Source organism: Syzygium oleosum, unplaced genomic scaffold, assembly GCF_021117445.2.
Source record: "Syzygium oleosum isolate NSW1041296 unplaced genomic scaffold, Sole_v2.1 Sole_v2.07, whole genome shotgun sequence".
Lineage (NCBI taxonomy): Eukaryota > Viridiplantae > Streptophyta > Magnoliopsida > Myrtales > Myrtaceae > Syzygium > Syzygium oleosum.
This window is the reverse complement of record NW_026607491.1, coordinates 10,281,117-10,306,230: the sequence shown is the minus strand read 5'-3', so window position 1 is coordinate 10,306,230 and position 25,114 is coordinate 10,281,117. Positions and strand designations below refer to the sequence as shown.

Genomic DNA, 25,114 nt, shown 5'->3' with positions numbered 1-25,114 from the left:
GTTTGAAACTTTCATGTGCTGAGCGTATACATAATTCAACTCGGGTCAGGTTTGTTCAACGGGATCAAGCTGTTGGAAATATTAAAATTGTTTTTGGCACAATTCTAAAAAAATTAGAACATGGGAATTGCTTCAGTGTTGAAGTTGGTTGTATTTCCACAAGGAGGAGAGGTATTGAAGTTTGACAAGAAGACATCCAGCTGGTATCTTGAAGACTTCAAGAAGCCACACGTGGAGCTCCTGCTTCTCTCCACCGATTCCAACATTAATGGCAAAGAGGACAGATTGCATTAGCTGGAACAATTTGTGCTGACTTCACTTGGCGGTGGAGTCTTTTATATATATGTTTACCTGGTAGAGTCGTAGTAGATAGAGAGTGAGAGAGTTAAGCTTGTAGAGAAAACCTTGTAAGAGGGGGACTCTTAGTGTGTGCGTTTGTTCTACAAGTTGTAAGCTTACGCAAGGCATTTTGAGTATTATTATCTCTCCTTTGTGTATTTGGCTTCTCTCCTCATCAAAATTTTCAAAGTTTCTATATCCTTTTGTTTCCAACAATTGGTATTAGAGCTAGCAATGGCATCCACCAGTTCCGTTCAATTGCAACTTCCAAAGTTGAACGGAAGGAATTTCTACAATTGGTCTGTCCAGATGAAGGTTCTTTTCAAATCGTAAGATTTGTGGAACCTGGTGGAGAATGGCTACATCGAAGTAGCTAATGCTGAAGCATTCGATGCTTTGAAAAAGGAGGAGAAAGATTCGTTGGTGGAATCCCGAAAGAAAGATCAGAAAGTATTGTATGCGATCTTTCAAGCCGTGGAGGAGACGATATTTGAAAAATATCGATCGCTGAAACTGCGAAAGCAGCGTGGGATATTTTGCAAAAATCCTACAAAGGCGATGATCGTGTTAGGCGGGTGCGGCTCCAAGCACTTCGAGAAGATTTTGAGTCTTTACGCATGAATGACTATGAATTTATCTCATCGTACTTTGATCGTGTGCAAAACATCGTTAACCAACTGAAGGTTAATGGTGAAGAACTCCCAAATGTTCGAGTTGTAGAAAAAATCTTAAGGTCTTTAATCGAAAGATTTGACTACGTTGTTGCTGCAATCAAAGAAGGCCAAGATATATCAACCATGACGTTGGAGTAGTTGATGTGTTCACTATGCTCGCATGAGCAAATAATGAATCAGAAGTCCATCGATTCGAATCTCGAGCAAGCATTGCAGAGTTGGGTCGCTCACTCAAATCAAGGAGGCCATCATAGTGCCCGAGGTAGAGGTGGATATTCGAATTCCACGGGAAGGTATAAAACACGTGACAAATCAAAGGTCAAGTGTTTTAAGAGTAACAGATTCGGACATTACAAATCCGAATGCCGAGTAAACATGGGGCACGAGCAACCAGAATGTGTATATGTTGTCGATGCTAATGAAAACGTGGTGTTAGCATGCAAAACGGATGACTCGAGTACCATGGACACAAATATCTGGTATCTCCATATTGGGTGCAGTAATCACATATGTGGTCGAAAGGAGCTATTCTCCCAGCTAGACGAGACAGTTCGTGGTGAAGTCAACTTCGGGAATAAATAAAAAATTCCCGTTTTGGGCAAAGGTAACATTGATATCAAATCAAAAAATGGTACTAATGTTACTATTGCAAACGTTTACTTTGTACTTTTCTGGAATTTGCTAAGTGTTAGGCAACTTTCAGAAAAAGGCCATAAAGTTAACGTTGAAAATGGAGTTTGCACTATCAGAGGTGTAAACAATAAGTTGATCATGATGGTGCAAATGACAAAGAACCAGATGTTCCCTCTTTCCCTTCATACGAATACTCTGTTGAGTTTTCAAGCGATGACAAAAGATAGCAAGTGGCTGTGACATCTTCGATTCAGTCATCTAAATTTTCGTGGACTAAAATTATTTGTCCAGAAAAAGATAGTGACTGGCATGCCTTTGATCGACGGTCCAAAAGTCGATCAAAGGTGTAAACTCTTACTAAAGATCTAGATAAACTCTATCGTTCATCACACTGAGTAAGCACAATTTCCTCGCACCCGAACCCTTCTAAAAAGCTTCCACTTTTCTTTGCAGAAGACAAGGCAGAAGGAAAGCCAACTGCAGGATCCCGAGATAGGAACTTCGGCAATGTTCCCGGAGGCAACATCATCCGAGCATTCTGGACGACATCATCAAACAACTTCCCCAGTTGATGAATCGCAAAGTTCGATACAAAGTAGGAAGTTGTTCATCTCATTAGACTGACTTCTCTTTTTTCTTTTCATTTGTTTCATTTTGGCATCTATACATAAACTAGAGAAGTTTTTCTAACCTGGATGTTTTTGACATAACAGATAAAGTGAAGTTTGTGCGTGACAAGATTAATATGCTTGGGAAGAATGCAGATGTAATTGCACATGGTTTCCGAGAGCATGGTAAGATGATTTCTTCTGTCTGTTCAGAGTGTTATTGCATTCACTGAGATTCAGTAGGTGTAATGAAAAACAAGAAAACCGTCATATAAATTTTGTTGTACATATACGTGTGTTTGTATGAGCAAAATAAAGTAAAGTTGTTCGACAAACCTGAAATGAGTGATCCGAATTTGACGATTGATCCGAGCCCAACGAATTGACGTTGTGTCCTTAAGACAATTTGTCCCACAATTGCCTCCCAGGATAGAACGGATCGCTTTTCCTATGAAGCGGTACTTCTTCAAAGGAAACCTTTGAACGCAACTTTGCAGAATAATCGCACAAAATGACAATAATGAAGAATGAGAAAAAAATGAAAATGTCTAGAGTGCGTCGGGAAAATGTCTTGCCGGAATAAATATGCCACTAAGTGTCACCAGACCGAACTAAACTGTTCGTTATATAAATGGCGAAAATGAAGAGTCGCGAGTAATGAAGACTCGCTTGCGGTTCCCGTTCGGTTCGTGAACAGTAGCGAAGGCTCACTTGAACCGGTTCGGTTCGTGAACAGTCGCGAAGGCTCACTCGAACCGAAGCGGTTTTCGTTCGGGCGAACCGAACCTCACGAACAGACATGTTTGTTTGTCCAAAAAATAAATAAATAATTAATTTCTAACAAAACGTGTCTGTTCGGAAAAAATGAAAAACCGATAGAGAATGGACCCGGAACCGAGCCGGCCGGACGGACGGACCGACCTAGCTTGGCGTAGGTCCTCTCCCTTCCACAAAAGTGGGGTACCCTTTGGGGCCCAAACCCATTTGAGAGGCTCTTCAAAATAAACCATTTCTCATCTCCTCTTCTATCTTATGTGGGACACTTTCATCCACACACTTCTCATTCAATTCTATGGGATTTGGATGCCAAAATCCCAACAATCCTTCACATGAATGACAAGTTCAGATATCATGACTCTTCGTGTATGCATGAGATGCAATGTGCGATTATTCCACGACAGAACGTTGCATTGGGATAAGTAGTCTGAGGCTTTGAACTTTCCCTAGTGAGACCTATCGGACTTACTCGGTCAATCAGTAGACTTGATGTCTTTGAACTGTCGACCTTCGGTGTAAGTCAAGATAATAGAAATTACACAATTATCTCTCAAACAAAGTTGGTTCTCATTGTTGTGTTCATTTTGGCCATGAACACCGCCTGGTTTCATGAGTGCTTTGAAGAATTTGGCCTTTCAAATTCTTCATAGAAGTGGCCTTCACTTCACACTCACATAGGTGATTTCTGATTGTGTGGTATATTACGTACCCGAATCAGAATCATTAAAAGCTTACACTTAACCTCCACATGTTAGTACCGTCTCCATATGGGAATGAGTAAGAGTTGACAGTACACTACTCCGCCTGCATAACTTGGTTGTCCCTTTGAACCTAGATCTTGGGATCTCCAATCAACTAGGAAGGGTTTCCGCTATGATGACTTATTTTATAGGCCTTAAACCCATTCCCCTTGATGTTTTTACAACCAACTCTCTAGTTAGGCCTTTTGTTAATGGATTCGCAACATTATCTTTTGACTTCACATAGTCAATCGTGATAATTTCACTAGAGAGTAGTTGTCTTATAGTATCGTGTCTTCGACGTATATGTCGGGACTTTCCGTTATACATGACATTCCTTGCCCTCCCTAGTGCCGCTTGACTATCACAATGAATACACACAGCTGGCATTGGTTTAGACCAATTATGAATGTCTTCTAGGAAATTTCGAAGCCACTCAGCTTCTTCACCGGCCTTATCCAAAGCAATGAATTCTGCTTCCATGGTAGACCTTGCAATACAAGTTTGTTTGGATGATTTCCAAGACATAGCTCCCCCACCAAGTATAAACACATACCCACTTGTGGATTTTGTGTCCCTTATGCCGGTTATCCAATTTGCATCACAGTATCCTTCAAGTACCTCTGGATACTCTGTGTAGTGTAAAGCATAATTTTGAGTATGCTTCAGATAGCCCAATACACGTTTCATAGCTTTCCAATGATTTTCATTTGGACTAACTGTAAATTGACTTAGCTTGCTCACAGCACAAGCAATGTCTGGCCTAGTACAATTCATGACATACATCAAGTTGCCTAGTATACTAGCATACTCATTTTGAGCTTTGCTTTCATCAGTATTCTTTGAAAGATGTAAATTAACATCTATCGGAGTCTTTACTGGTACAATGTCTAGATTCTTGCACTTTCCAAGAATCGTCTCAATATAATGGGATGGTGATAGAGCTAATCCTCCAGATGTCTTGTGGATTTTAATTCCTAAAATAACATTTGCAACCCCCATATCTTTCATATCAAATTTACTTGTGAGCATTCGTTTGGTCGTATTGACAACCGCACTATCGCTAACCATTATAAGCATGTCATCTACATACAAGCACAAAATAGCAAAACCATTATAAGTGTTCTTAACATATATACATTTATCACACTCATTAATCTTAAAACCATTTGCCAATATGACTTGGTCGAATTTAGCATGCCATTGTTTTGATGCTTGTTTCAACCATAGAGGGACTTGATAAGCTGACATACTTTCTTCTCTTGTCCTGGAACAATGAACCCTTCGGGTTGTTCCAAATATATTTCTTCTTCCAAATCCCTGTTTAAGAAAGCCGTTTTAACATCCATTTGATGGATTTCAAGCCTATATACCGCTGCTATAGCAATTAGCATCCTTATAGATGTAATTCTAGTAACAGGTGAATAAGTGTCAAAATAATCAAGGCCTTCTCGTTGCTTATATCCTTTTACCACAAGCTTAGCTTTGTACTTATCAATAGTACCATCCGCTTTTATTTTCCTCTTGAAAATCCACTTACATTGTAGTGGTTTATTACCAGGAGGAAGGTCAACTAATTCCCATGTATGGTTTGACAAGATGGATTCAACTTCACTATTGATAGCTTCTTTCCAGAACGGGGCTTCTGGGGATGTCATAGCCTCTTTAAAGGTCCGATGCTCATTCTCTAACAAATATGTTATAAAATCATTTCCAAAGGACTTAGAAGTTCTTTGTCTTTTACTACGTCTAGGTTCATCCTCTATAGGATCGCTTTTAGGTGTAGTATCCCGAGGTCTCTTATCATTATTAATTGGCTCATATACTATATTATACGGAAATATATTTTCAAAGAACGAAGCGTCTCTTGACTCAATGATCGTATTAACATGTATATCGAGGACCTCAGACTTATGAACAATAAATCAATATGCATTACTATTAATAGCATATCCAATAAAGACACAATCAACGGTTTTCGGTCCTATTTTACCTTTTTAGGTTTAGGAATCGCAACCTTAACTAGGCACCCCCACACTTTGAGATATTTCAAATTAGGCGTTCTGCCTTTCCACTTCTCATAGGGAGTTTGTTGTGTCTTTCTGTGGGGTACTCTATTCAAAATAAAATTCGCCGTCAAAACAATTTCCCTCCACAAATTCTGTGGTAAACCGGAACTATTCAACAATACATTCATTGTTTCCTTTAAAGACCGGTTTTTCCTTTCCGCCACTCCATTAGCTTGTGGCGCATAAAGAGGAGTAATTTGGTGAATAATACCAAACTCAGAACAAATTTCTTCAAAAGGAAATTCATATTCACCTCCTCTGTCACTTCTTATCATCTTAATTTTCTTATTTAATTGAGTTTCAACTTCGGACTTATAAGTTCTAAAAGCATTCACAGCCTCATATTTGCTACTAAGCAAATAAACATAGCAATACCTCGAGCAGTCATCTATAAACGTTATAAAATACTTCTTACCACCTCTTGACGATATTGCTTTTAAATCACAAATGTCTGTGTGTATTAAATCTAAAGGTTCTGTGATTCTATTATCTATAGAATGAAAAGGAGGCTTAGAAAATTTTGATTCAACACATACTTGGCATTTTTCATTTGGACAATTGAATTTTGGCAATAGTCCCATGTTCATTAATTTCTTTATTGACTTATAATTAACATGTCCTAGTCTAGCATGCCATAAATTAGGAAACTCAAGCACATAAGCAGAAACAACTTTATTCATAACATCATTAGGTACAACAGTCATTACATTCAACTTGAATAGACCATCACTAAGGTATCCCTTTCCTACATACATCTCATTTTTGGAGAGTACAAACTTATCAGATACAAACACCAACTTGAAACCATTCTTGCTAAGAAGAGATCCGAACACTAAATTCTTGCGTATGTCTGACACATGTAGCACATTGTTTAATGTCACAACTTTCCCAGATGTCATCTTCAAAGCAACCTTTCCAACACCTTCAACCTTAGAGGTTGATGAATTACCCATGTAGAGTTTTTCATCACCTTCCATGGGCGTGTATGATGAGAACATAGATTTATTGGCGCATGTATGACGAGTTGCTCCAGTATCAATCCACCATTCTTTGGGGTTTCCCAGCATGTTGCACTCGGATATCATAGCAGTAAGATTGATATCATCAACACCATTGAAAATCTGTTCCACCATATTAACCTGAGTCATCTTTCTTTTCTTGGCTCTACAGTCTTTGGCACGATGTCCAGACTTTCCACAATTGTAGCATTTGCCAATGAATTTTTTCAGGCCTTGGGTGGATCCCTGTCCATAGTGTTTCCTCTTCTTGTTGGTTTTTGATCCTTCTTCAACAACGTTGACCCTTGAGACCGCCAGATTGCTGCAAACTTTCTTCTCGAAATTCCTATTGTCTTCCTCTATCCTCAATCGGACAATTAGGTCTTCAAGTGATAATTCCTTTCTCTTGTGTTTGAGATAATTCTTGAAATCTTTCCAAGACGGTGGTAACTTTTCAATGAAAGCAGCCACTTGAAATGATTCACTAATCATCATACCTTCAGCATGAATGTCATGCATGATCACTTGAAGTTCTTGAACTTGACTTAAGACGGTTTTAGAATCTATCATCTTGAAGTCCAGAAATTTGCCGACGATGAATTTTTTCAACCTAAATCTTCCGTTTTGTATTTCTTGTCCAAACTTTCCCACAACTCCTTAGCCATTTTCAGCGGACTATAAACATTGTAGAGGGAATTGTCCAGACCATTGAGGATATAGTTGCGACACAAGAAGTCAGAATGCTTCCATGCATCTACAGCAGCAAACTTTTCCTTGTTTGTCTCTCCTTCGTCCAACTTCGGAGCATCCTCCATGAGGAACTTTGCCAAGTTCAAAGTGGTGAGATAGAACAACATCTTCTGTTGCCATCTCTTGAAGTCAGCCCCATTGAACTTTTCTGGCTTCTCTCCATGAGTCGGAACAGACGCAATAGGTGTCATTGATGTTGTAGCCATTTCTGAAATCACATTGACAGAAATGATTGAGAAATGCAATTATACAAACACGATAGAAATTGTCTTAAGATTGTTGTTGCGTAATAGTGCTTGTATATGCAAAAATAGAGTTAGTTGTTCGACAAACTTGAAATGAGTGATCCGAATTTGACAATTGATCCAAGCCCAACGAATTGACGTTATGTCCTTAAGACAATTTGTCCCCTCTACCGGTACCCAAAGGTTGTTGAACAATTGCCTCTCAGGATAGAACGGATCGTCTTTCCTATGAAGCGGTACTTCTTCAAAGGAAACCTTCGAACGCAACTTCGCAGAATAGTCGCATAAAATGACAATGATGAAGAATGACAAAAAATGAAAATGTCTAGAGTGCGTCGGGAAAATGTCTTGCTGGAATAAATATGCCACTAAGTGTCACCAGACCGAACTAAACTGTTTGGTTATATAAATGGCGAAAATGAAGAGTCGCGAGTAATGAAGACTCGCTTGCGGTTCCCGTTCGGTTCGTGAACAGTAGCGAAGGCTCACTTGAACCGGTTCGGTTCGTGAACAGTCGCGAAGGCTCACTCGAACCGAAGCGGTTTTCGTTCGGGCGAACCGAACCTCACGAACAGACATGTTTGTTTGTCCAAAAAATAAATAAATAATTAATTTCTAACAAAACGTGTATGTTCGGAAAAAATAAAAAACTGATAGAGAATGGACTTGGAATTGAGCTGGACGGATGGACCGACCTAGCTTGATGTAGGTCCTCTCCCTTCCACAAAAGTGGGGTACCCCTTGGGGCCCAAACCCATTTGAGAGGCTCCTCAAAATAAACCATCTTCCATCACCTCTTCTATCCTATGTGGGACACTTTTATCCACACACTTCTCATTCAATTCTATGGAATTTGGATGCCAAAATCCCAACAAATTTCCTGCATTGATATGGGCTCAATCAACTATGCAATGTACAAGTGAGTTTATTCAAATCCCTTTGATATTAGGGTGCGCCATACTGTGGTTCCAATTTGCTAGGATCACTTTGAGTTATTTGAATCATCGATTGATCTGGCAATCCTCAATGGTTCTATCATGGACTGCTTGAAATGGGCTAGATCATTTGCTTCTAAGAGATAAATCACGAAAAGGGTAAGATTTCTGTCATTTGTTGTCACTGAAGAGATGCATACATGATGTTGCGGTCATGCATATTAACTTGGGCCATTAATCCGTGCAAAGGAAAGAGGAAAGGAGAGAACAAGTACAGAGTACAATTCCCTCAGTTAAAAGTAGTTCTCTAAGATATGCTAAAACAGTTGTCGCTTCGTTTTTCTGGAACTGCAGTGAGATTGAGTCCCGGAATCACAGTGACGGTGAGGGGGAAATTGAGTTTCGGGGCAAGAGCTCTTCAGCTTGGTGGCATTGAGAAAGTTTTCCGGGAATTGTTCAGTTGGGAAGATGGAGAAAAATTAATGGAATCTTTCGAATGTTATTGGTCAAGTTCAACCAGTCCTATTGCAGTGGGCCTCCTCTTTATCTCCACTGAAAAAGTTGCAATTTGGAGCGAGAGATCTGTAGAAGTGGTTTCTCCAGGTGGGGGATTAACCAAAATCCATTACGAGGTAAATTTATACAAGCTGCAAAAGTCGACTGTCTTTCGGTTAATACCAGTTCGCCATTCTCTGTTGTCATGTGCTTGTCAAAAGTTTGGTCCATCTTAATGTTATACTTATTTTCAGTTGAAGGTACCGATAAGAAAGATTAAGGCGGTGAACGAAGCTGAGAATGTGGACAGGCCGGCACAGAAATACATAAACATTGTTACAATGGATGACCGCGATTTCTGGTTCACAGGATTCTTCAATTATCAGAACGCACTAAAGCATCTTCGGAGGGTGATTCATCAGGAATAGATGGCTTCTAGTCCAGTCATTTTTAGAGTTTGAGATATTGCAAATCCATTTGAGATGACAGAAGAAGAGAACTTCTATGAGAAACTCGATATGACTTGAGACGTTGTAAGAAGTTTTGTGAATGAGAAAAATACTGTTTTAGTAGACAATGCACGACTAACTATTCTAACAGCTTAGTCTAGTCTTTTTGTCTAGTATTAAGCGTGGATATATTTAATTGGGGAGGTAAATGGGGCATGAAAAGATTTGAACTCCAGACCTTTAGCTCTAATATCATGTGAGATTTGGTGGGATAACTACCAACTGTTCTAAAAGCTTAAGTTGTTAGATGAATGCATGATTTAATATTTAATTATTCTAACAGAAACCCCATCATCGTATATAGCCGGCAAATTAACCAAGAAATGGTAAATAAATAATCCATACAGCGAAAGATGTGAAGAGAACAGGCGTTTATCTCTGTTCTCTAATCAATTCATTTGGTATCACACCAGAGCACGATCTCTCTCCTATAAAAGAATTCAGTTTTTCAACAAAATGTCTTCATATCCATACAAGGGTGTGAGCGTTTGAGCTTTGAAGTTGACTTTGCCTCTTCCAACCTGTCATGGAAGAAAACTTTGTCATCAATATTCTACTCGAAGGTTTCATCTTTATTGAGCGCGAGTTCTGCATTAGTATTTCATCGGTCTCTGCAAGTAAAAATAGTTTCTTTACTATTAGTTCATATGATATGGGATGCTCTTTTTCCTTCCAAAAGGCTACACCAGAGCAGGGATCAAAATGAAGTCTACATTCTAAAGAGAGGATACATGGTGCAACAGAATCTCTTCATGGGTAACAAACAGGTTGAGAAGTTTCCATTAAATTTCTATTTCGCTAATAGTTCTTCTAATCCATGGGTGAGAATAAAGGAAAAACCATATTCACATTCCTGAGACATGGAAGCTATTAATAATAATAAAAAGCTGCTAGCCAGTCGGGGTTGAAAACGACCTTGCCTTAGAGTTTCACCTCTTTGCCTAATAGTCTTCTCCAGTTCAAACATCCTACAAGGTCTTCTTTACCTAAGAGCAATCTGACATTCCTGTTTTTAGCCATGGAAGGTTCATCTTTAGATCTCGTCACTTCTTGCACGTGGATGAACAATGTGTTCTTGAGTTTTAGAGGCAAAGACACTCGAAGAAACTTCACCGACCACCTTTATCATGCCCTTAAAGATCCCAGAGTCAACACTTTCAGAGACGACGGTGCGCTCCCAAAAGGAGGAGAAATTTCATATGAGCATGTGAAAGCCATACAAGGTCCAGGATCAGCGATTGTTTTCTCTATTGTCAGATGCTTGTCAACAGCTTTGGTCAATTTCAACGTTGTACTTAAATTTAGGTGAAGTTACCACTAAGAAAGATCAAGGCAGCAATAGTAACTGAGAAAGTGGAGAGGCCATCGCAGAAGTACATGAATATTCTGTTACAGTTGATGACTTTGATTTCAGGTTCATGGGATTCTTCATCCATCTGTAAACAATGACCTGAAGCATCTTCCGAGGGCAATCTCAGCGACAAATAGCTTCAAGTCCAACTTTTTTGGTTGAAAAGTTTCAAATCCATTTGAGATGACAAGAAAATGGAACTCTTATGCAAAACTCGAAATGTTTCGACAAAGTTTAGTGAACGAGGAAAAAATGCTGTTTTGTCGGACAATGGATGATTTTCACATGCTATGATGAACAGTTACTTCTCATCCTTGGACAAGAACTTATAATGTGATCCTCACGACCCCGACAACTTCGCATAGGAGCAGCAAATTAACCAAGAAACGGTAAACAAGTAGTTTAGACATTGAAAGAAGTGAAGAGATCTTGTTATCGGTTCAATGATTTTGCATCCCGACCTGTAATGGAAAGAATACTTTGTCATGAATATTCTACTGAAAGGTTGTTTTTTTATCGACTGCGAGTTCTGTAATTTTATTTGATCGCTCTCTTCAGGTGAACATATTTTCTTTAGTTCATTTGTGCTGCTCTTTTTCTGTCCAAAAGGCAAAACAGGTCACAGATCACAATATTATATTCTAAACAAGAGGACACAATGTGCAACAAAGTCTCGTCAAGTAAGAAACAGGTAGAGAAGTTTCCATTAAATTACTATCTATTTTGCTAATAGTTGTGGATGATCCGTCATTAAGAAGAAACTCAAAGCATAGTTATTTCCTAGGACTTTGTGCTATAAAAACAAAACACTGAGAGCCGGCCGGGTTTGGATATGAATTTCATCTCTTTGCCTAGTGATCATCTTGTCCGATGCACACATTCTACATCTTCAGTGTCTTCTTACTCGACTTGAGAGCAATCTGCAATTTCTTCTTTTAGTCGATGGAAGGTTCATCTTCCGGTCTCTCCAATTCTCATCTGTGGATGCACGATGTGTTCTTGAGCTTTAGAGGAGAAGACACCAGGAGAAACTTCACTGATCACCTTTATCATGCCCTTAAAGACGCCGGAGTCGACGCTTTCAGAGACGACGATGCGCTTCCCAGAGGAAAAGTAATTTCATCTGAACTTGGAAAGCCAAACAAGGGTCAAGGATATCAGTGATTGTTTTCTCGAGGAACTATGCTCATTCAAGATGGTGTCTCGAGGAGCTCGTGAAGATAATGGAGTGCAGGCAGGAGCTGGGGCAGTTGGTTCTTCCCGTGTTCTATGACATCGATCCATCGGATGTGCAAAAACAGACAGGCAGCTTTGCAGAGGCATTTGCTAATCACGAAGAGCCATTCAAGGCAGAGAAGGACAAAGTTGCTCAGTGGAAGGCGGCTCTCACACAAGTGGGAAATTTATCAGGCTGGGATCTCAGAAATGTTGTAGATGGGTAAATTCTATTTGACCTTTGTAAATTGGGGTTCAAGAATATTATATCCTAGTCTATCAACCATCTAAGAATTCGATGACAGTTTGAGATTGGAATTGATTTTTATATAACATCACGAAAATACAATCCGATATATTTTTGTAATCATCAATTAATGTGATTTTGACAAAACTTTCAAAGGCATAATGTTGATCTTGGGACTACAGCAGTCCTTGAATTGGGTAATTAGCTTTGATATCTTCAGACCAAGATCAAAGAAAGCACGGCACATGAAATCTAGATTATCCTAATTCCTTAGAAACTCACTTTAGGCATTTTTATGCTTTTGTTGTCAAAAGTAATGGCTGGAGAGATTTTGATAAATTTCTCAATGATCTATTACATTCCTATGCAGTCTGCGTTAATATTTGGACTTTTTGATAAAAAAAAAAGAAAAGAAAAGAAAAGAAGAGTGGAAAAGTCATGGAAGAGAAATAAAAGAGAAAAGAAAAAAGGGGCATTTAAGCTCTTTTTAACCGGGAACTCACGGGACTGAGAAACAGAAAGGAAAGAGAGGAAAAGAAGAAAAGAGAGAAGGAGAGGGAAAAGAAAAGAGAAAGGAAAAAACTCGCGCGGAAATGTCTCGTGTCACGCCCCGAACCTCATCGAGCACGCGACACACTTCTCTGGTCGATTAATGCGATGTCTCAGGGTATCGCCGACCCAAATTGACTTATCAGAGATTTAAAACGATCAGCGGAAACAATCAATACCCGGACAATTAAAACTGGGGTAAATAGGGAGGATGCACATATTCATTTCTCATTTAAACTCATATAATATTCACAGTTTACAAACCACCATATACATATGCATACCGTACTATAAACCACCGATATTCAAAACGATCGATGACTTGGGTATTCTTTCACAAAAAATGGAACTCCTCAAAAAGCCTATTATCAACCCCTAAACCTAGCCTCTACGCCCTCTGCTTGGCGTCCACTCTGAATCTGATTTTTCGTCGTCTGAATCTGAGTTCCCCTGAATAGTCTGCTCCTCCGAAGTCTCCTCCGAAGTCTCCGGCTTGGCCTCAATCTCAATCGGGTGGTTTATATCACCCGACTCCGCTGGAATCTCGTTTCGCTCCTCAGAGTCGGACTCCTCATCAGACCCGTACTCTGGTACAAATTCGGGGTCAATCCACTGCTCATACGGAGGTATATACTCCGGTTCTCCTTCAGGCTCAGCCTCAGGCTCCTCAGGTTTCGCCTCCGGTTCTTCCTCTGGAATTGCCTAGAGGTCCACGTCCATTGGATCGTACCCCGCCTGCGATTCATCAGGTTCTGGCTCATGCTCGGCCTCCGAGGGCTCAGGTGCTGCAGGCGCTTGTTGCAATCCAGACTGCGCCAGACTAGTCTCCACACTAGTCAACTCGCCATCAGGAGGAGGTATAGCAGACGAGTCCCAGTCCCCAACTCCATCAAAGGGGACGTCAAATTCACGGACGGGATCAAACTCATCTACCTCGTCCCGAAAGAACCAAGCGGTATAGGTATTGGCTTGCCAGAGGGGTAACCCTACGTCTACCCAAACTACTGTCGTATGCTTAATCCAGGTCATATTATCATCTATAGGAAACTCTACAACGTTGTGATCGGTGTGCACCAGTACTCCAAAATGCTCGGGCGGCGGTGGCGGCGGAGGATTCATTGCTCAGGCCGGGGTTCTGAAATATTTGGTTGAAATAACCATGAGAATACATCTCAGCAAGCACACACCCTAAACCCCACCTAGGCTATCACGTACCTCCAGACAATAACGACAATAATCACACTCAGCTATCATACCGCAGGCACACAATCAATACATACCTGGACCTTTCCAGCGTGCAACCTGCACGTTAGTCACAATAGCACCATTCCACTCACATGCATGTTCTAATTACGTTTCATGCATTCATTCCGATCTCATCACATCTTTTCCACACCACTCGCCAGTGACCCGCGTAATGGTACCGCCTCAGGTTCACTGCGACCATCTCACACTTGCCTCGCCAGTGGCCCGCGTAATAGTACCGCCTCAGGCTCACTGCGACTAACTCATAACAACACTTCAAGGCCCGCGTAATGGTACCGCCTCAGGCCGTGTATCTTGCCCGCGTAGTGGTACCGCCTCAGGCTCAACACCCACCACCTATGACACAACCCGCGTAATGGTACCGCCTCAGGTTGGCCGTCCTCCGGTATTACTGGGCATCATCCCGCGTAGTAGTACCGCCTCAGGACGGATCAATTCCCCGTGTAATGATACCGCCTCAGGGATTTCCGCAAACACATACATTGTGTCACACATGATTTCTCATCCATTCACATGCTCAACACCCATTCGTCAATAAATTGGCCAATCACACGTGGCCCGTGCACGCACCAATTCACACACATCTCTCATGCTCAATAAGCATTCAACACGGCCAATCGACAATTGATTCAATTAGGCCCAAGCGTGCACATAACAATACAAAGTCTAATCATATAATCCACCACTCGACAAACATACATGGCCACTCACGGGCCCACAATCACAGCCACATTACAAACACACAATCCACATACAAATTGCCATTTTTCCACACCCAAACCACGGCAAATCAATTCTAGCCCTTCACGACATTTTCACACAATTAATCGCCGAATCCAAATACCCAATTTACATACCGGACAGCACATCACAGCACACATTTCAGCCACTCACAGTCCGCCTTTGGCCTCTAATTTTCCAACAAAATCTCCCAACTTCATTCCTAAGGCCCGCTAATCAATTCCGCCCCTAAAACCATACTAATCCGCGTCTAATTAAACCTGATTCCACCTCAAATTTGTCCGTCGATACCCGAAGTCCTAAATAAAGTTTAGGGCGCGACTTACCGAACTCTAGACTAACTCGGCTAGAGCGGAAAACGAGCGGCGGTCAACGGTGAGCGGCGGCGAGCGGCTCGGAGGCGGTGATTGGCTCGGCGACGGCGGCGGTGAGCGGCGACTTGGGCCGATTCCTCACGGCCACGGGAGAGGGGGAGAGAGAGAGAACTGAGAGGGTGAGGGGGACGGCGTGAGGGTGGTAGTGGCTCGGTGACCGTGCGGCGGCGATCGGGCGGACGGCGGCCGGACGGCGGTGGCGCGGCCGAGAGGGAGGGACGGTCGGCGGTGAGGGGAGGGGGAGAGAGATGGAGCCGAGAGATGAGAGAGAGAATGAGGAGAGAGAGAGTGTTTGGACTTAAATAGTCAAAAACCAATAATTGAGGGCAAATGACCATCATGCCCTTTCCTCACAAATCCAATCGATGGTCGAGATTCATTCTTATCTTGAGATCGACGGCCCGGATCGAATCTTTTCCAAAAATATCCAAGGGCAATTTGGGAATTTCATAAAATTCCAAGGGCAAAATTGTCCAACTCAAAAATTAGGGCAAAATGACCAAAATGTCCTTCCCCTTTAACACTTGCCCTTTATAATCCTTCAAGGGTAAAATGGTCACTTTCCATTTTCTTGCCGAATTTAAATTTTTCTGAAGGATTTGGGAAAATTCAAAGCTGTACGTTCCAACCACAACGTCGTCCTAACGCCTCGTCGTGACTTCCTAATTTTCCAATGCCCAATTTGGACTCTAATTAATAATTGAATTTTACTTAACGTAACTCGAGCGTTTCTCAAACTAACGGGCGGCTTTTGGGGAAATTTGCATATTCAACTCGTGACTGATAATAAATCGAGTCACGTGCAAGTTCATTCGGTTCGTCACAACTTCAGTTGTCATGTAATCGCGAGGTTCGATCACTAGTTCCGTCGGGTACGATCGTTCGGTATAGGTTCTGGATCATTCGTCAATTCATTTCGTGGTCCAGCGGAATCACCCGCGATCCACTACTATGACAGTGGCGAGCTGACCCCTGGCTATCCTCGGATCGGCCTACAGTGGCTCAAAATGTCACCTCATCAATTTTATGGTCGAAAATCAATTCACGATCGAATTTTCTTTAGTTGCACGAATTTAAATCCCTAATTAGCCTTTCCCTAATGGTTAGTATCCCAGGAATGATCAGTTCCGGGCGAGAACTAACTACGAGTACGTTCATAAAACCAGCATTTCATAAATTCCAAATGGGCAAATTTCAGGATGTCACATCTCGTGGGCCTTGACAAGTCAATTCAACTTTGCATTGCAAGGCCCGGTAAGCATTCGCGCTCCTCGTTCTCTCAATCGAAGTATTTTTTGGAATTAGGGCACAATTTCGAAGTTCTATGAAAATCAAGTCGCGAAGTCCAATTTTTGAGTCGTTGAGGTGCGTATATATATAATTGGTAGTTTAGGGTGTCGTGGAGCCATAGGATTTTACGGAACTCGATTCGGACTTACGGTTTGCCCGAAACAAAATTTTGAAGTTGAGCGCGCGTGATGAACAGTGTCCGACCAGCAGCTTTCATGCCGATTTTCGTTGCTTTTTGGCTCGATTTTGGGTCGGCCAAGTTGGGGTTCTTATAGTTCTTTGAATTGGCTTTCTTTTGACTATAAGCTCGCTTGGAATGGAGTTTGGTAGAGAAAGTTACAGGGTAACCAAGTTTTGCGCTCAAGCTCCGCGTTGCGGTAGGTTTTGGATAATTGCTTCGGACAAGCGATTTGTGGGCACCTTTGAGCTATTTCGTTAGCGATTAAGCGTCGTTTATCCGTTTTGTAGTTATTGTAGTATTTTACTTGGTTTTAACGTCGATTCTCGTTTAATTGTTAGGATCACGAGATCGTCGGTTCGAGTGCACCTTTGAGCTATTTCGTTAGCGATTAAGCGTCGTTTATCCGTTTTGTAGTTATTGTAGTATTTTACTTGGTTTTAACGTCGATTCTCGTTTAATTGTTAGGATCACGAGATCGTCGGTTCGAGTGAGCATTGTTGTTTGGTTTTGGGGCATTCCTAGGTGAGTGGTACTATTTCTTCCATGAATTTACAAACTCATGTCTTGAAAATAGTAGAGTTTTAATATAGTATGAGTTATTAAGAGCATATTTCTTGCATAAATTAGATCAAACTTTTACTACCTTTTTAGTCGATTGAAAAGGGATTGAGAATGTTTTATGAAGTGGTCTAAAATGACCAATTGTGAATGTTTTGGTTAAATGTTTAGTGAAAGGAATTTCGAAAAGTAGTTCGTACTGATTACGAAATGTTTTATGAAATGCATTTTAATTGATAAATGGAATTGTGAAAGGTTATGTGATTCGGTTTGTAAAACTGGTTTATGAAATAACTTTATGGTGTTGATTGTGCGTTGTTGGAGAAATGTTTTGGTTGATATGTCTCATATTGTTATGACAAGAACCTATTGAGGGGGGAGTATGCATATTGTCAGGACACCCTTTTGGGCCGAACCGTTGGCTATATAGGTGGTAGATCTAGCCAAGGGAGTAAAACTTGGTCGCCTTTGTCACGGTATTAAACGTGACCATAGTTCGATGATGAGCATAAGATTAGTCGATGGAATGGACTATCGACGTGTGATTGATGAGATTAATCAATGGAATAGACCATTGATGATTGTTTGTTATTGTTGAGTAAGTTTTGATAACTGATCTTGTATGTATGAAGTTTTGTTGGAAAGTTATCATACATTTTCGATATTTTATATTGAATTTGAGATAATGAGATTGATATCATTTTATAATGATGCATAGTGATGGTTCGATTCGCTTGGAAGAAATGTATTACTCACTGGGCCATGATAGCTCATTCCTTTCATCTTTCGTGTTTTTCAGGTTCCTTGATTAGTGGCCGATAGTTCGAGAGCGCTTTTGATGGAGACTTTTGAGAGTTGATTCTTTTGTTGGGTTTCAGGCTACGTCCTTCGGGAAGAAGGACAGTCGTGTCACTACCCCTATTCCTATAGGATTTGGGGGATGACAAATCCTATAATAAGTTTTAACATTACAGGCATGAAGGGAAGTTTATCAGGAAATCATTGGCGTGGTATTGAATGAATTGAAGGACACATACCTAAATGTCGCAAAATTCCTAGTGGGACTTGATCCACGCTTAGAGGAAGTAGTGTCCCTGCTACTGGCTGGCTCCCATGATGTGCTCTTCATAGGAAGTAGTGTCGCTGCTACGGGCACCTAACAATAATTCTTGGACATATAATCATCGAATAAACAACAACCTATCTCATGTTTTGTTTGAAATTTGTTGGAGTAATTGTCCAAAAAGTTCTAAATCTATTATATGGTGGCCAATTCAGTCTTAAACTTTCAATGGTGCCTATTTAATTTTAAACTTTTTGACGATTTGCCAATTTAGTTTTAAACCTTTTGAAGTTTTATCAATTTAATCATAAACCTCGTATTTGGATAATTGGCCGGAAGGATTATATTGGTAAATCGTCAAAAGGTTTAGAACTAAATTGGCACAATTGAAATGTATAGGACTAATTGCCAAATTGTCAACATGTTTAGCACAATCGAGAGGTTTAAGATTGAATTGACCGCCGTACAATTAATTTAGTACTTTTTGGACAATTTTGTCGAAATTCGTTCGTCATGTCTTCTCTCTAATGAACGTTTCTCATTTAATTTCGACAAATGCTTAACAATTTCGCAAATGACTTCATTAGATAATTGGTCGTTGTGTTTTACGTGATTAATCATAAGATATCATAATCCTTTGCTTTCATGGTAAGGCCGTTTCAGATGATATCAAAAACAGACTATCACCTTGAAGTTAGAAAATGCAGCGGCTGAGAACACAATCTCTATCAATCCTGGAAACAATAGTATTGCTGTTGTTCTTAACTGTCTTTCATTCTGAAATCGGGTGTAAAACCCGAATTGTGAAATTGGAATTAAGAAATTCATTCTGTTAATAGACGAAAGTTTTCGTTCGCGTGTGAAAAAAACAAAGAAATGATTAAGTGACGGTCCTTAATCTACTGTGAAATTAATAGCAGGTTCTAGATCACAAAAAATAAATAACGAATAATCATAAATTATTGTGAGATTTACCCTTTCAATAATTTGCAACTCACAACACGCCTTATTCTCACGGTGACACAAAAACTGCTATGCTAATAAAGTCTGGGTACACAGGTGGATACGTCTCGGGCTTTGAAATCTTCTTTCCGTCATGATTTTCTTCACACCGTCCGCGTGTAAACTTTAACAAATGGAGGTGCATTCCACACGTCCGTTTACGCTGATGGTCTACTCTATTCGAGGACTGACAAACGATAAACAATGCTAACGGCCGTTTCCCGTCGTCGTTTCAGGGGGGGAATAAGTTCTCGGAACGATGCACCATATGCTGCATTATACATTTCATGCATATCTACACTCTGCTCAACATCATATCACGTGAACTATGTCTTCGCCCAACATAGATATCATTTGATATTGTGTGCCGATCTATTCCCAAAATTCTTCAAGTAGAACGGTAGATCTCCAAGAGCTCACGGTGAAAACACTTTGTGTTCTTCCAAACCTTCTCTGCAAGATTGAGACACCGTGGTTTGGTGAGACATCTCGTGCTCGGGTGCATTCGACCTACCCCAGATTGTACTTCTGTTGTGTTTTCATCCGTCTATATAACAAGCAGCATACGACACACCCAAGAAAGTATCCATTCACAAATATTGGGTCAAGTCCCAACACTTGCAACACAGAGATGATGATTCTTGCCGACAAAGTCCTTGCCCGAGAGATCGCCGCGGCGACTCTCCTCTTCCTCATCACCCGATTCTTTGTCAAATCCCTCCTACTTCGCTTGAACTCCCGTAAGCTCCCACCGGGACCGACAGGGTGGCCGGTCATCGGCGCCCTCCCTCTCTTGGGGAACATGCCCCACGTAGCTCTGGCGAAGATGGCCAAGAAGTATGGGCCAGTGATGTACCTGAAAATGGGCACGTGCGACATGGTCATCGCGTCGACCCCTGACGCCACCCGGGCTTTCTTGAAAACCCTAGACATCAACTTCTCCAACAGGCCTCCGAACGCGGGGGCAACCCACTTGGCCTATGACGCGCAGGACATGGTCTTCGCCGACTACGGTTCGAGGTGGAAGTTGCTTAGGAAGCTGAGTAATTTGCACATGCTCGGAGGAAAGGCCCTTGAGGACTGGGCTCACGTCCGGTCGGCCGAGGTAGGGTACATGCTTCAAGCTACGTGCGAGTGCAGCAAGCGAGGCGAGCCGGTGGTGGTGCCGGAGATGTTGACCTATGCCATGGCGAACATGATAGGGCAAGTCATTTTGAGCCGAAGGGTGTTCGTGACGAAGGGCTCCGAGTCTAACGGATTCAAGGACATGGTGGTAGAGCTGATGACAAGTGCAGGTGTAGCATTCAACAAACATTCGAAACAAAAACACGAATACGCTTAGCTATCGCGCGAGTTGTTAATGCTTGAATCTATGACACGCTCACAAAGGTTATCCGATTCCCTTAATTGATGTAGGCTTCTTTAACATCGGCGACTTCATCCCGTCAATTGCGTGGATGGACGTACAAGGGATTGAAGGCGGAATGAAGCGCTTGCACAAGAAATTCGACCTGCTGTTGACGAAGATGATCGAGCAACACTCGGCAACTGCTCACGAGCGTAAAGGAAACCCGGATTTTCTCGATGTTGTCATGGCCAACCGAGATAACCCCGGGGCCGAGAAGCTTAATTTGACCAACATTAAGGCCCTTCTCTTGGTATATATATATATATATATATGTCTTAACGAATTTAACAAAATCTACCATGTTTATTCTTGGCTTCTTTATCAACATGTGACATTGTTTAGTACTGATCTTGTTATCTCTTTTTCTAGAATTTGTTCACTGCAGGCACCGATACTTCATCAAGCATAATCGAGTGGTCGCTGGCCGAGATGTTGAAGAACCCTAGCATCCTCAAGCGGGCCCACGAAGAGATGGACCGAGTCATCGGGCGGCACCGACGCCTGGAGGAATCCGACCTCGCGAAGCTCCCGTACTTGCAGGCCATATGCAAGGAGACCTTCCGAAAACATCCATCGACACCGTTAAACCTACCGAGAGTCTCGACCGAGGCGTGCCAAGTGAACGGCTACTACATCCCCAAGAACACGAGGCTCAGCGTGAACATATGGGCGATCGGGCGGGACCCGGACGTGTGGGAGAATCCTCTAGACTTCACCCCGGAGCGGTTCCTGAGCGGGAGGAACGCGAAGATCGACCCGCGTGGGAACGACTTCGAGCTGATCCCGTTCGGGGCCGGGCGGAGGATCTGTGCGGGGACGAGGATGGGGATCGTGCTGGTCGAGTACATACTGGGGACGCTGGTGCACTCGTTCGATTGGAAGTTGCCGGACGGTGTCAATGAGCTGAACATGGACGAGGCGTTTGGTCTGGCCTTGCAAAAGGCCGTGCCCTTGTCGGCCATCGTCACCCCAAGGCTCTCCGTTAGCGCATGCGTATCTTAAAGCTTTACTCGAAAGCTTTTCCACTGCGAGAATCCGACATTATCATCAGTGTCCTTAAAGTACTTTCAGCTCGTGATTGGTCGCTAGATGGGGTCTGTAATGAATGCGCTCTTGACTCTCCGCTCGTCCTTTGGTGTATTTTCTTTCTTATGTATTAGAATAATGGAGTGCTTGCAAGGCCAAAGGGAGGTCGTCTTTTATTTAGTTATCTTTCTCTTGTTGGGGTTCATGTGACTGTGATAATATAAACTTAGTGTTATGTATACGTGTGTGCTTCACCTTGATTACTTCCGCTTGAATCTAGGAGACACTTCTCTCGTGCATGGACGTGCGAATCCCGGAAGGAACCTGCACGATCCAGTTACTTGCTTTGCTTGATGCGTGAGGAGCAATGTTTTGCTTCCTATAACTTATAGCTTCAACCAAAAAGAATACATCTGCCAACATATTCCACCTCAATACAAACTGCATCTATGAATTGGTATGAATCATCCAACCCAGACCCAGCAGAGCATTCCTAAGAAACTGTAAATTGAAGTTACCATAGCATAGCCATTTCCGCTTACCCTTGAAGAACATGAAACTGTTACCTTTAATTACCAGAAAAAGTTCTTACAAGCAACAAAAAGATCCCCATTTCCCAACTTTTCTTGCTCCAGGCTGAGATTGAATCCCACCCGACAGTAACCAAAAGGCCTTAACTTTTCCTTTTTTCAGCCAATAACTGCTCCATCTATATCCCATGCTTCGGGCCATGAAAAATATGTACAGGAGCAATTCAAGCCAATTAAAAACCCAAGACTCTGAAAACTCAGAGGGCTCGAAAAAGCGATCTAAATGAAGCATTCTGCGATTTTCATTATTGGCAGATTGTGATGGCACCCTGGGGTGGTTATGTTCACCTTCATAAGTGACAATGAGCATAGACGAGTCCTCCAAGCACCTTTCCACATGCTTCCTTGCAGGGCAACCTCTCATGCTGCTACATTTGTAGTATCCCCCGCAAAACAAATAGAAGATTAGAAGGACCTAGCTTAACAAGACATCCCTACTTCAGAAGCCAAAGCAGAGAGCCTTGATTATCAAATAGATCACAGTTGCTAACTTACAATAGAAACTCAGAGCACCCTGTAAAGTCCCAAATGCAAATTTAGCAGCCGAATAACGAGATGTTAATCTTTTTCCTTTTAAGAACGACAACTCTACTAAAGCACCGTATCTCCAAATGAAAAACCATCTAATAGTTGTTCTAGGGAATTCTGGGAGTCCTAAAAGCAAATCAATGAAATTACAATAGGTAACAACTCCAATTGGCCCAAGCTCTTCCACCATACATTAGCCAAGATAAACAGAATGACAATCAACGAATCAGATAAGCACAGTTGAGAGCAAATTAGGGAAATATAACTCAACTTGCAAGTAGCTCACATATGATAAAGCAGAGGCAATCATACCTAGGATGAGGAGAACCCTTGATGGGCTTCTGCCCGTACTTCCTCCACGAGTAATCATCGGGAGGAATATCTGCGAGCTTGTTGCTTATAGCAGGTACCTTAATCGACCTCTTCACCCTATGTTTCCTGCAACAAAGTATAAGTGGATAAGCAAAGAGAATGTGGCCAATGTATCCACAAACAACAAAGGAAGTGAGTACATTGCAAGATAAATTATTCAAGCGAAAGCTGACCTCTTCTTAGAGCAATGACATCTACTGCTACCGCATTTCATGCTCCCATCCTCTCCACGGCCAGAGCACTTCCTCTTATGCTGCTGGCCGCTGATGCCGATGAGCCAGCCTCAGCTGCTGGGCGCGTCCAAGGCGATGATCCTGCCCCAGATTAGGACTGCGAGCCAGCCTCAGATGTTGTTGGGGCAGCGCCAGTCTCCAGCGTTCGGTCAGCCGATGTTGAGCAGGGGCTACAAGCCGTGGCCGCCTCCGCCGCAGCAGCAGCAGCTTGGGATGGATCCGAGTGCCAAGTTCCACGGCAGCTCGAAGCCCGGGTTCGGGGCTATGAAGCAGCAAGGTAGGGGTAATTGGAAGGGCAAGAAGCCGAACAACAAGCGTGTGGACTTGAGGAAAGCCCCTAATCCCTCGGTTAACGCCGTCATGGCTGGTGCGGTTGGCGCTGGGAGTTGTCAGCCCCCGAGCCTTAACGAGTTACAGTCCCAGAATCACTTGAAAGCTTGGAAGTTTTACCCGAAGAAGAAGTTTAATAATAGGTTCGCCCCTTATGCGCCGAGGAACACTTCGTCGTTTATCATGCGGGCGAAGAAATCCGGAGGGATTGCATCTCTGGTGTCCCCGAGCCCTGTCACGCCAGCGGTGCTGCCGAAGCCGAGGTTCTCACCGACTACGGAAGTTTTAGGGGACATGGTGCAGGAGGAGTGGGGTGTGGATGGGTATGGGTCGATGAAGGGTTTGATTAGGCTCCGTAACGAGGCAGGGTTTAGGGAACACGAGGAGGAGGAGGAGGAGGGGGAGGATCACGAGGAAGATGATAACGATGGGTCCAGCGAGAGTGATGTGGAGGAGGAGAAGAATAGCGTCCTTAGTAGGTTGGATCATGAGACAAGCCGGTTCGAGATGGTGTACCCCAATTATGGAGGTGATTAAAACAATATCTTGGAGAACAGGGTAGATGATCAGGATGCTCACATTGCACAGCTGGAGGAAGAGAATTTGACACTGAAAGAGAGGCTTTTCTTGGACATGTGCCAGAAGAGAGCTATCTTCAAGCCAATGACACCTGAAGAGCGCCAAGATTTAAAGCGAAAATGCGGGGGTTCCTGGAAACTAGTTCTTTGTTTCTTGCTGGCTGGGGAGATATGTTGCAGGAGGGAGAAGTCGCAGACGATAGCTGGGCCTGGCCATAGTATTGCTGTAACGTCTGAAGGAGTGGCGCACACATTTGGCTCGAACATCAATGGGCAATTGGGACATGACACCACCGAAGAGGAATGGCGGCCTCAGCTTATCAGGTTAATGACTTAACAGTCACTGTTGCTCTGCGAGAAAAATGAGAGAGAAATTGGGTGTGTGAAAAGTTAATGGAAGCTCGTGTGTTACAGATCCCTTCAAGGCGTCCGAATAATCC

At 42.4% G+C, this 25,114-nt stretch overlaps 2 protein-coding genes and 2 pseudogenes across 2 annotated transcripts; all 4 read left to right on the top strand.

The window, feature by feature from the left end:
• Window positions 1–1,388: 1,388 nt before the first annotated feature.
• On the top strand, window positions 1,389–9,691 carry LOC115670738 (GEM-like protein 7). The gene is made up of 4 exons (XM_030592092.1): window positions 1,389–1,512; window positions 2,360–2,440; window positions 9,123–9,400; window positions 9,518–9,691. The coding sequence occupies exons 1-4, from the start codon at window positions 1,389–1,391 to the stop codon at window positions 9,689–9,691; spliced, it is 657 nt and encodes a 218-aa protein (XP_030447952.1).
• A 2,063-nt stretch (window positions 9,692–11,754) lies between these two features.
• Window positions 11,755–18,561, top strand: LOC115670730 (disease resistance protein RPV1-like; annotated as a pseudogene).
• A 1,664-nt stretch (window positions 18,562–20,225) lies between these two features.
• On the top strand, window positions 20,226–22,079 carry LOC115670772 (flavonoid 3',5'-hydroxylase 2-like). Its single transcript, XM_030592137.2, has 3 exons — window positions 20,226–20,904; window positions 21,026–21,267; window positions 21,387–22,079. Exons 1-3 carry the CDS (start codon window positions 20,241–20,243, stop codon window positions 22,017–22,019), a joined length of 1,539 nt encoding a protein of 512 aa, XP_030447997.1. The 5' UTR covers window positions 20,226–20,240; the 3' UTR covers window positions 22,020–22,079.
• Window positions 22,080–23,733: 1,654 nt separating this feature from the next.
• Window positions 23,734–25,011, top strand: LOC130138651 (uncharacterized; annotated as a pseudogene).
• The last annotated feature ends 103 nt before the right edge of the window (window positions 25,012–25,114 follow it).

Bases quoted from the DNA above. Each gene is read 5' to 3' on its own strand.
- LOC115670772 (XM_030592137.2), top strand. From the start codon at position 20,241: ATGATGATTCTTGCCGACAAAGTCCTTGCCCGAGAGATCGCCGCGGCG. The intron at 20,905-21,025 runs GTGTAGCATTCA...TAATTGATGTAG, and splicing joins AGAGCTGATGACAAGTGCAG to GCTTCTTTAACATCGGCGAC. The intron at 21,268-21,386 runs GTATATATATAT...CTCTTTTTCTAG, and splicing joins ACATTAAGGCCCTTCTCTTG to AATTTGTTCACTGCAGGCAC.
- LOC115670738 (XM_030592092.1), top strand. From the start codon at position 1,389: ATGGGGCACGAGCAACCAGAATGTGTATATGTTGTCGATGCTAATGAA. The intron at 1,513-2,359 runs GTAATCACATAT...TTGACATAACAG, and splicing joins GTATCTCCATATTGGGTGCA to ATAAAGTGAAGTTTGTGCGT. The intron at 2,441-9,122 runs GTAAGATGATTT...CTGGAACTGCAG, and splicing joins ACATGGTTTCCGAGAGCATG to TGAGATTGAGTCCCGGAATC.